Source organism: Anthonomus grandis, chromosome 20 (genome assembly GCF_022605725.1).
Source record: "Anthonomus grandis grandis chromosome 20, icAntGran1.3, whole genome shotgun sequence".
Classification (NCBI taxonomy): domain Eukaryota; kingdom Metazoa; phylum Arthropoda; class Insecta; order Coleoptera; family Curculionidae; genus Anthonomus; species Anthonomus grandis.
In genome coordinates, this window is record NC_065565.1 from 5707316 (window position 1) to 5720125 (window position 12810).

General features: G+C 30.1%; 1 protein-coding gene across 3 annotated transcripts in view; it reads right to left on the reverse strand.

The window, feature by feature from the left end:
* LOC126747897 (moesin/ezrin/radixin homolog 1) overlaps nt 1-12810 on the reverse strand; it is an 86138-nt gene that overhangs the window by 42206 nt on the left and 31122 nt on the right. For all 3 annotated transcript variants that reach the window (XR_007664456.1, XM_050456867.1, XM_050456866.1), the window contains 3 exons: nt 2178-2452; nt 1886-2116; nt 1621-1823 (listed from right to left, as the gene is read on the reverse strand). Coding sequence is in view for 2 of the 3 variants with exons in the window: in XM_050456867.1 (XP_050312824.1) it covers nt 1621-1823; nt 1886-2116; nt 2178-2452 (709 nt within the window). In the remaining variant the exon portion in view is untranslated. The remainder of the gene's footprint in view (nt 1-1620; nt 1824-1885; nt 2117-2177; nt 2453-12810) is intronic.

The following is a 12810-nucleotide window of genomic DNA, read 5'->3' on the forward strand; positions in this document are numbered from 1 at the left end:
TGTTTGTAAGTGACGTCCCAATAAAGCAAAACTGGAAAAATTGTTTTGGGTTCTCTGGCCTATAACTTGCGTTCTAATGATCCGATTTGCATGATTTATACTTTAAATTAATTCAGGGACATTTCTAAACATCTCTACAAAATTCCATTCAAATCCCTGTGAAAATAATTTTTTTATTTAAATTTTAGTAAGTGGCATCGCAATAAAGCAAAACTGAAAAAATTGTTTTGGGTTCTCTGGCCTATAACTTGCGTTCGAGTGCTCCGATTTCTATGATTTATGTTTTAAATTAATTCAGGAACTTCCCTTAACATCTCTATCAAATTTCACTTAAATCCCTGTAATAATTAATTTTTTATTCAAATTTTAGTAAATAACGTCCCAATAAAGCAAAACTGAAAAAATTGTTTTGGGTTCTCTGGCCTATAACTTGCGTTCTAATGATCCGATTTTCATGATTTATGCTTTAGATTAATTCAGGAACGTTCCTTAACAACTCTGTGAAATTTCATTCAAATCCCTGTAATAATGAATTTTTTATTCAAATGTTTGTAAGTGACGTCCCAATAAAGCATAACTGAAAAAATTGTTTTGAGTTCTCTGGTCTATAACACAGGTTCTAGTGCTCCGGTTTTTATGATTTATGTTTTAAATTAATCCTGGGACTTTTCTAAACGTCTCTACAAAATTCCATTCAAATCCCTGTGAAAATAATTTTTTTATTTAAATTTTAGTAAGTGGCATCCCAATAAAGCAAAACTAGAAAAATTGTTTTGAGTTCTCTGGCCTATAACTCATGTTCTAATGATCCGATTTCTATGATTTATGTTTTAAATTAATTCAGGAACTTTCCTTAACAACTCTATGAAATTTCATTTAAATCCCTGTAATAACGAATTTGTTATTCAAATGTTCGTAAGTGACATCCCAATAAAGCATAACTGAAAAAATTGTTTTAAGTTCTCTGGTCTTTAACACAGGTTCTAGTGCTCCGATTTTTATTATTTTTGCTTTAAATTAATCCTGGGACTTTTCTAAACATCTCTACAAAATTCCATTCAAATCCCTGTGAAAATAATTTTTTTATGCAAATTTTAGTAAATGACGTCCCAATAAAGCAAAACTGGAAAAATTGTTTTGGGTTCTCTGGCCTATAACTCGCGTTCTAATGATCCGATTTGCATGATTTATACTTTAAATTAATTCAGGGACATTTCTAAACATCTCTACAAAATTCCATTCAAATCCCTGTGAAAATAATTTTTTTATTTAAATTTTAGTGACATCCCAATAAAGCAAAACTGGAAAAATTGTTTAGGGGTTCTCTGGTCCATAACTCCCGTTCTAATGATCCGATTTTCAACATTTTTGCTTTAAATTAATCTTGGGTCTTTTCTAAACGTCTATACAAAATCCCATTCAAATCCCTTTAATAACAAAATGAATTCTGCATTGTTTAGTCTGTGTCAATTTTTATTATAAAATTAATTCATAATGATATATATTTGTACTTTAATTGGTCCATATCTATACTACATCATTCTTTTAATTATTAATCAGTTGTAAAAATGCTAAAAAATTAATTTTTACTGCATATTATATAAAAACTAGACAACTCACCAATAGTATCCGGTTTTCTTCTCCTCATATACAACTCGTGATTGCCCATACACAGGGCCAAAATCCTCTTATTGATCCGGACCCTCGGTGCGAAAAACACAAAATCCGGAGCCTTCTTGTCGATCGGTTTGATGATGAACTTGCGATCGTTGAACGAAATATTCCGGATCTCGGACCAAGGGAACCCGATCTTGGGGGTCAACCTAAAACAGTGACGTCCCAATCAGTACCCGAACCCAAAAGACACTCGATTGCAAAAACCTACTGATCGTCTTTTTCGTAGATGTTCAACCCCAAAGCGTCCACCCCCAAGTACAGATCCGTCCCCTTCTTGTTACGTATCTCGAAGTAGTTCACCCCGTACATCTCCAGGTCCTGCGCGATTTTTAGATACTCCATCATGGCGTCCTCCCTTAGCATCCCCCTGTGCTCCTTCCACCAAGTCATTATGCTGTTCTCCCACTCTTCTTTTGACATTTTATGCTGATCCATTACTCTATTATATCACAATGACCGATCAGACCCTAGTTGCACCTATCACAGACACACCTTCTTACCTTTGTGGCAGAAGTCGGTCGCTGGACAAGAACCCTGGATTATGCAGACTCTTTTGATAGTCCCCATGTCTGGCTTGGACGGCATAAGAGGCCAAAAGTACCGAAGTTTCTGGTGGGCAGTAGATCTCGTCGGATAAAATGGCGTTTTTCACTTGGAGGTAGAAGAGTCGCAGGGTGATGTCCTGGATCAGTTCTTCCGCCACGTCTTCCGGGTAGAATTTGGCGCGGAATTTGAATTGCAGGGGGTTCTCCTTCTTGACATCTTGGGCCATGACCTGTGCGTGGAAGAATCAAGAGTGTGAGTGGTGAGTTGAGGAGTGAGTGAGTTAATTGGACAAGGCAAGGGACTAATTCTAGTGTTTGTTTCTTTGCGCAGAATCGATTTTTGGATAATGATGTCCGAGCTATTGCAAAGTTCGATATGTGGAAAACTAGTAGTTTATACATCTAAAAAATTTATAACTTGAAAAATAATTGACCAATTAACTTGCAATCTTCTCTCATTGATTAGCAATGGATCTCTTTATACTCACAAGAAGTTTCAAGTAAATTGCTCTTGATTTGAATTTTTTATGAATTTTTAAAGTTGGTTGAAAATAATTGTTTCTGCAGAAGAATTTTTTACCGGAAAAACTGGTTGAAGTGGGTGGGGGGCTACGGGTGATTTTATTAAATAACAGCATTTTTGCAAAAATAGTCCAAAAAAATATTTTAATCCAGGTATAAAAATTCATAAAAAATCTAAATTAAGAGCAATTTACTTGAAACTTCTTGTGATTATACAGATATGTATTGCTAATCGATGCAAGAAGGTTTAGAGGTAATTGGTCATTTTTTTTTGCAAAAATACGATTTTTCTTTAAAAACACCCTTGCCCCCCCCACCCACCCCACACACCTTACCAGTAAGAAATTTTCCTACAAAAAATTATTTTATTCGAACTTTAAAAATTCATAAAAAAATCAAATCAAGAGAAATTTACTTGAAACTTCTTGTGAATATAAAGAGATTTATTGCTAATCGATGCAAGAAGGTTACAAGTAAATTGGTCAAATATTTTTCAAGTTACAAATTTTTTATCAAAAGCAGTCCAACAGAATTTATCACATCAAGTTTTTGATGCATCAGTGTTCTTACTAAAAAATTTATAACTTACAAGATAATGGACCAATTTACTTGCAATTTTCTTTCATCGATTAGCAATGGATCTTTTTATGGCTACACGAAGTTTCAAGTAAATTGCTCTTGATTTGAATTTCTTATGAATTTTTAAAGTTGGCTGAAAATAATTGTCTGCAGAAGAATTTTTTACCGGAAAAACTGGTTGGGGTGGGTGGGGGGCTACGGGTGATTTTAATAAAAAACAGCATTTTTGCAAAATAGTCCAAAAAGTATTTTAATCCAAGTATAAAAATTCATAAGAAATTCAAATTAAGAGCAATTTACTTAAAACTTCTGATGATTATAAAGATATTTATTTCTGATTGATGCAAGAAGGTTTAGAGGTAATTGGTCAATTATTTTTTGCAAACATCCCATTTTTCTTTAAAAACACCCTTGCCCCCCCACCCACCCCACACAGCTTACCAGTAAGAAATTTTTCTGCAAAAAATTATTTTAATTCAACTTTAAAAATTCATAAAAAAATCAAATCAAGAGCAATTGACTTGAAACTTTTTGTGATTATAAAGAGATCAATTGCTAATCAATGCAAGAAAATTGCAAGTTAACTGGTCTATTATTGTTTAAGTTATGAATTTTTTAGCAAAAACACTGATGCATAAAAAACTTGATGTTGCAATAAAAGTTCTGTTGCAACTGTTTTTTGTACAAAAATTGATAACTTAAAAAATAATTGACCAACTGACTTATAACCTTCTCTCATCGATTAGCAATAGATGGCTTTATAATTAAGAGAAAATTCAAGTAAATTGTTCTTGATTTGAATTTTTTATGAATTTGTAAAGTTGGCTGAAAATAATTGTCTGCAGAAGAATTTTTTACCGGAAAAACTGGTTGGGGTGGGTGGGGGGCTACGGATGATTTTAATAAAATACAGCATTTTTGCAAAATAGTCCAAAAAGTATTTTAATCCAGGTATAAAAATTCTTAAGAAATTCAAATTAAGAGCAATTTACTTGAAACTTCTGATGATTATAAAGATATTTATTTCTAATTGATGCAAGAAGGTTTAGAGGTAAGTGGTCAATTATTTTTTGCAAACATCCCATTTTTCTTTAAAAACACCCTTGCCCCTCCACCCACCCCACAGAGCTTACCAGTAAGAAATTTTTCTGCAAAAAATTATTTTAATCCAACTTCAAACATTCATAAGAAATTCAAATCAAGAGCAATTGACTTGAAACTTTTTGTGATTATAAAGAGATCAATTGCTAATCAATGCAAGAAAATTTCAAGTTAATTGGTCCATTATTTTTTAAGTTATAAAATTTTTAGCAAAAACACTGATGCATGAAAATGCTTGATGTTGCAATATAAGTTCTGTTACGACTTGTTTTTTGTACAAAAATTGATAACTTAAAAAATAATTGACCAATTAACTTATAACCTTCTCTCATCTATTAGCAATAGTTGTCTGTATAATTAAGAGAAAATTCAAGTAAATTGCTCTTGATTTGAATTTCCTATGAATTTTTAAAGTTTAATTAAAATAATTTTTTGCAGAAAATTTCTTACTGGTAAGCTGTGTGGGGTGGGTGGGGGATCAAAGGTGTTGTTAAAGAAAAATGGGATGTTTGCAAAAAAATAATTGACCAACTACCTCCAAACCTTCTTGCATCAATTAGAAATAAATATCTTTATAATCATCGGAAGTTTTAAGTAAATTGCTCTTAATTTGAATTTCTTATGAATTTTTATACCTGGATTAAAATACTTTTTGGACTATTTTTGCAAAAATGCTGTTTTTATTATATTATATTTTGCAAATATCCCATTTTTCTTTAAAAACACCCTTGCCCCCCCACCCACCCCACACAGCTTACCAGTAAGAAATTCTTCTGCAAATAATTATTTTAATCCAACTTTAAAAATGCATAGAAAATTCAAATCAAGAGCAATTGACTTGAAACTTTTTGTGATTATAAAGAGATCAATTGCTAATCAATGCAAGAAAATTGCAAGTTAACTGGTCTATTATTATTTAAGTTATAAATTTTTTAGCAAAAATACTGATGCATGAAAATGCTTGATGTTGCAATATGAGTTCTGGTGCGACTGTTTTTTGTACAAAAATTGATAACTTAAAAAATAATTGACCAACTGACTTATAACCTTCTCTCATCGATTAGCAATAGTTGTCTTTATAATTAGGAGAAATTTCAAGTAAATAGCTCTTGATTTAAATTTCCTATGAATTTTTAAAGTTTAATTAAAATAATTTTTTGCAGAAAAATTTCTTACTGGTAAGCTGTGTGGGGTGGGTGGGGGGGGCAAGGGTGTTGTTAAAGAAAAATGGGATGTTTGCAAAAAATAATTGACCAACTACCTCTAAACCTTCTTGCATCAATTAGAAATAAATATCTTTATAATCATCGGAAGTTTTAAGTAAATTGCTCTTAATTTGAATTTCTTATGAATTTTTATACCTGGATTAAAATACTTTTTGGACTATTTTTGCAAAAATGCTGTTTTTATTATATTATATTTTGCAAATATCCCATTTTTCTTTAAAAACACCCTTGCCCCCCCCCACCCACCCCACACAGCTTACCAGTAAGAAATTTTTCTGCAAAGAATTATTTTAATCCAACTTTAAAAATTCATAGAAAATTCAAATCAAGAGCAATTGACTTGACACTTTTTGTGATTATAAAGAGATCAATTGCTAATCAATACAAGAAAATTGCAAGTTAATTGGTCTATTATTTTTTAAGTTATAATTTTTTTAGCAAAAACACTGATGCATGAAAAGGCTTGATGTTGCAATATACGTTCTATTACGACTGTTTTTTGTACAAAAATTGATAACTTAAAAAATAATTGACCAATTAACTTATAACCTTCTCTCATCGATTAGAAATAGTTGTCTTTATAATTAGGAGAAATTTCAAGTAAATAGCTCTTGATTTGAATTTTTTATGAATTTTTAAAGTTGGAATAAAATAATTGTTTCTGCAGAAGAATTTTTTATCGGAAAAGCTGTTTGGGGTGGGTGGGGGGCTAATGGTGATTTTAATAAAAAACAGCATTTTTGCAAAAATAGTCCAAAAAGTATTTTAATTAGTATAAAAATTCATAAGAAATTCAAATTAAGAGCAATTTACTTGAAACTTCTTGCGATTATAAAGATATCTATTGCTAATCGATGCAAGAAGGTTTAGAGGTAATTGGTCAATTATTTTTTGCAAAAAATACTGTTTTTTATTAAAATCACCCTTAACCCCCACCCACCCCAACCAGTTTTTCTAGTAAGAAATTCTTTTGCAAAAACACATTTATTTTCATCCAACTTTAAAAATTCATAACAAATTCAATTCAAGGGCAATTTACTTCAAACTTCTTGTGACTATAAAGAGATCCATTACTAATCGATGAGAGAAGATTGCAAGTTAATTGGTCAATTATTTTTTAAATTATTAATTTTTGTACAAAAAACAGTCCAACAGAACTTATATTGCAACATCAAGTTCTTCATGCTTCAGTGTTTTTGCTAAAAAATTGATAACTTAAAAAATTATTAACCAATTAACTTGCAATTTTCTCTTATCGATTAGCAATAGTTGCCTTTATAACTAAGAGAAATTTCAAGTAAATCGCTCTTGATTTGAATTTCTTATAAATTTTTAAAGTTTGAACTATTTTTGCAGACGAATTTTTCACTGAAATAACTGTTTGGGGTAGGTGGGGGGTTAAGGGTGGTTTCAATAAAAAACACGATTTTTTGCAAGAAATATTTGATCAATTTTATGCCATACTATTAAACATCAAAAACCCCCTTTAAAAAAAACCCACTGTTGGGCGCCAAAATTACCAGAGCCGTCACTAAGAAATTTTTTAAGTGTCTTAATTAAAATGCAGAAATTGTCACTATTAATTGAGTGTTAATTTGATAAGACAAGCTATATTTTGACCCCAATTTCGACAAAAAAAATTAACATTTTTCGGTATCTCGATTCCTGTAATTATAATGGTTTTTTCCCTTCTATACAATATTATTAATTATAATTTCCAGGTCCTTCATACTTCCCTTAATCCTAACCCGACCCTTTGACCATGTATTTATTAGTTATAAATAAAAAAATAATTTTTCATTCATGCTAGACTTTCACTTAATAATTCCATATTTACATCAATTTTAGTTCCTTTTTTATATACTGACTAATAATATACGTTCGTTTTTATCATATTTCTCTTAATTATGTGACTAAAAGTAAAACCAAACATGTTTGTACGGCAGTTAAGATTAGCGGTTTCTAGGTCGAATCTATTAGCACCTCTAGATTAATCCTCCTAATGGGGAATTTATAATAACGCACGATTAAATATCTAGTCTAGGTTCTGTTAATATTTAAAGGAAAATTCCACTTTTCTTAATCCTATTAAAACTAATAGGTTTTTCTGAACTGGATCCTTCTTTTAATATTTCCGAATTTGATAAAATAAATTTAATAATCTATTAATGACAAACATATGATTCTATAAGTTCCAGGCATATTAAATGCCTGGAAAAAATTGAAATTAATGATTTTTTACGTAAACTAGTTCACTGGAGATCGGTTTGACCATATATTTAAATAAAAACTTTACTTTAGGTATTTTATTGTCATATCTAGGGAAAAACCGTTATGTTCGGTACTATTTGTCGCATCATTTCATTCTCATACATGCCAAGTAAATGCGGTGTGAGAGAGACTCGAATACTCGTCGTCTTGAGGTCAAATTGCCTTTAAATGTCTGCATGTGTGTCTGGTTAACATATTTCTGTAATATCACTATTTAAGACACACTATTCATAATGGTTTATTGTCGCTTTTCTTATTTAAAATAAGGCAACTCGTGTAGGTTAATAATAATAATTTAATGCAAAAGTTTGTTCGCAACTCAATTTCTTCAATAATTACAATTTCTGTATTTAAATTAAGACATTTTAAAAATGTTCTTACTGATGCGAGGCCTCTAGGCATGTTGGCGCCCAACAGTGGTTTTTTTTTTTAAATATTATTAAATTGTCTAACAGTATGGTGCAAAATGTTCACAATAAATAACAAAAATTGTGATATGTTATATTCATAAAAAACCCATTTTAAAGTACTTTTGACCGCTAAACAGTGGAAATCTTGACTTCACCTTGATTGTTTGGAATTTCCGGTTTTTTTTCACCTTGAAAGCATTTTTGGCTCCTTTGATATATAAATTGTAAGAACTTGTCTTTCCAATTTTTTCCTTTATTTCTCTCGAAAAAACAACACTGAAGTTTTCTCACTAAAATTAGTTTTTAAAAACAGTTTTTATTTTTTTTTTAATCTGTTTTTTTATGGTACAGTTTAGGAATTTTATATTCAAAGACCTTAATTTATTTCAGATTTTCCTAATAAAAAAATGTATGCATTTTTCTCTGAATTTCGTTGAGCAACGACAGTCAAAACCTAAAAATCATTTACAACTGCAACTTCACTTGCGGATCGATTAGTCTAATTTACTGTCGAATTCTTTGCTTTAAATCATCAACATTATTTGGTCTATTTACATAAACTTTGGACTTCAAATAGCCTCATATGAAAAAAATCTAATGCGGTTATATTCGGTGACCTTGCCGTTAATCGAGACTCTTCGTCCAATCCATGAACATGAGTTAGTTTCGTCGTTAATATCCAATCTAATAACACATATTGTTTATTTAATTTTAATTAATTATATATATGTATATTAATGAATATTTAATACAAAAACAATGCTATTAGATGGGATATTGTGGATGAAAAACAGTGATTTTTTTGGAAGAATTTCTTACTGGATAAATGTGTGGGGTGGGTGGGAGGGCAAGGGTGTATTATAAAAAATAAACAATTATTGTTAATTTTCTGTAACCGACTTTCTGTTGCCTGAGAAGATAATTTCTCTCAGGCAATTATTTTCTGCAAAAAAAAACATTTCAAATTAATAATACCATTACCCCCCACCCACCCCACACAACTTTTCAGTAATAAATTCTTGTGAAAAATCACTGTTTTTATATTAAATATTTATTAATATGCATATATATAATTAATTAAAATTTAAATAAACAATAAGTTTTTTTAGATTGGCTATTAGCGACGAAATTAACTCTTCATGTGTATTTTGGATAACAATGATTTTTTTTAAAACAATTTCTTACTAATAAGTTGTGTGGGGTGGGTGGGGGGGCAAGGTTGTATTATAAAAAAACAAATTACTGTCAATTATTTTCTGAAAAAAAAACCATTTTTAATTAACACTACCCTTGCCCCCCCACCCACCCCACACTTTTATCCAGTAAGAAATTGTTTTGAAAAATCAATGTTATCCAAAGTAATACACATGAACAAGAGTTATTTTCGTCGTTAATATCCAATCTAATAACACGTATTGTTTATTTAATTTTAATTAATTATATATATGTATATTAATAAATATTTAATACAAAAACAGTGCTATTAGATTGGATATTATGAATGAAAAACAGTGATTTTTTGGAAGAATTTCTTACTGGATAAAAGTGTTGGGTGGGTGGGGGGGCACAGATGTATGATAAAAAATAAACAAATTACTGTCATTTATCTGTTATCTGAAAAAGTTGAATATTTAATAAAATTTATTATCTTCTCTAAAGCAATTATTTTTTGCAAAAAAAAACATTTTTAATTAATACAACCCTTACCCCCCCACCCACCCCACAGAACCCTTCAGTAAGAAATTGTTTTGACAAATCACTGTTTTTTGTCCATATTATCCAATCTAGTATCACTGTTTTTTAATTAAATATTTATTAATATACATATTTATATATATTATATGTATAAAATATATACATTATATATATAAAATTTAAATAAACAAACTGTGTTATTAAATTGGATATTAACGACGAGACTAACTCTTGTTCATGTGTATTATTTTGAATAACAATGATTTTTTAAAAATGTTTTTTTTTTGCAGAAGATAATTGCTTTAGAGAAGAAAATTAATTTTATTAAATATTCAACTTTTTCAGGTTCCAGAATATTGACAGTAATTTGTTTTTTTTTATAATACACCCTTGCCCCCCCCCCACCCCGCACGACTTACCAGTAAGAAATTTTTTTCAAAAATCATTATTATCCAAAATAATACACATAAACAAGAGTTAGTTTCGTCGTTAATATCCAATTTAATAACACAGTTTGTTTATTTAAATTTCATATAATTATATATATATAAATTAATAAATAATTAATACAAAAACAGTGCTATTAGATTGGATATTATGAATGAAAAACAGTGATTTTTTGGAAGAATTTCTTACTGAATAAAAGTGTGGGAAGGGTGGGGGGGCACAGTTATATGATAAAAAATAAACAAATTACTGTCATTTATCTGTTATCTGAAAAAGTTGAATATTTAATACAATTAATTTTCTTTTCTAAAGGAATTATTTTCTGCAAAAAAAACCATTTTTAATTAATACTACCCTTAGCCCCCCACTCACCCCACACAACTTTCCAGTAAGAAATTCTTCTGAAAAATCACTGTTTTTCATTCATAATATCCAATCTAATAGCACTGTTTTTGTATTATAATGTAATAAATGTTTATTAATATACACATATATAATTATATCAAATTTAAATAAACAAACTGTTTTATAGGTATTGGATATTAACTAGCTGTTATTCATGCATATTATTTTGGGAAACAATGATTGAAGTTGTGTGGGGTGGGTGGGGGGTAACAGTAGTGGTAATTAAAAATGGTTTTTTTTGCAGAAAATAATTGACAGTAATTTGTTTTTTTTTTTTTATAATACACCCTTGCCCCCCCACCCACCCCACGCAACTTACCAGTAAGAAATTGTTTTCAAAAATCATTGTTATCCAAAATAAAACACATGAACAAGAGTTAGTTTCGTCGTTAATATCCAATCTAATAACACAGTTTGTTAATTTAAATTTGAATTAATTATATATATGTATGTTAATAAATATTTAATACAAAAACAGTGATACTAGATTGGATATTATGGATGAAAAACAGTGATTTTTTGGAAGAATTTCTTACTGGATAGAAGTGTGGGGTGGGTGGGGGGGCACAGATATATGATAAAAAATAAACAAATTACTGTCATTTATCTGTTACCTGAAAAAGTTGAATATTTAATACAATTAATTATCTTTTCTAAAGCAATTATTTTCTGTAAAAAAAACATTTTTAATTAATACTACCCTTACCCCCCCACCCACCCCACACAACTTACCAGTAAGAAATTGTTTTAAAAAATTACTGTTTTTCGTCCATATTATCCAATCTAATATCACTGTTTTTATACTAAATATTTATATGTCAAATTTTAAGAAACAGTGTTATTAAATTAAATATTGCATATATATTCTTTTTTTTCTGCTTATACTTTTGATCAATCATGACGCAGTAACGGCCACGATTGCCGCTCATACAACCGGAAAAAAAATCGTTTGCCGCAATAACGTTTATTCACGTCGACCATTATCGTACAATTCGTCACGTACATTGTACCTTGTTCACGCGTCAACATACATAATCTTTTGTACATAAAATGGTCGTTTGTCCGACCTGTATGCGCCGTTTGTTGCAAGTATACCGGTCTGGCACACTGAGTGCGCACAACCAATGTGTTGACATAATAAGATTAAAACTACTGAGTTGAAAACAGTGTATATAGACAACAGACAAATCGTAAAATTGAGACTGCTTCCTAGTTCATTCCTCAGTATGCAAACTGATTGTTAAGTAATTGTTTGTATATAAAATGCTCAATTTGTTGCAACTATACCGGTCTGGCATAATGAGTGCGACAAATTAATGTATTGCCATAACAAGTCGCACCAGTGTGGGTATTTGTATATTAAAAACTACTGGAGTTGAAGAGAGTGTAGTTAGACAACATATAGTTCATAGACATGAGAAACTCCATGTATAACCAAAGATCTAAGAACAAATTTTAATACACACTTACCATTTCTTTGTCACTGTCGTCACTTTCAGGAGGAGGCGACCCATATCGCTTTCTAATAGTCTTAAAGCATTTCGTGCATTTGGTTTTAAAGCCATCCGGCTGCATGCAATTCAAAATTGAGTTCTCTTATATTATTTACCATGCACAAAAAAATTAAGTACTTTCTACTGTTTTTTTTTAAGGACAAGGTTAAGAAAACCCTGTCATAACAATTATAACGAACGTTATCTATAAACAAACAAAGCAGCACAAGCACGATTTAATTGATATGTTCCCATTCATGAATTCTCCACTTCACTACACAGATTAGCGATATCTAACTATGGCACTCGGATAATAGCTAATTATATTTTCATGCTAGTACTTACTGTAGCCACTAAGGATTAATCAAGAAAATTCCGTGACATTTTTATAGTTCATATTTAATTTACAGTTGTGAGACTAATCCTCCAATTCTCACCT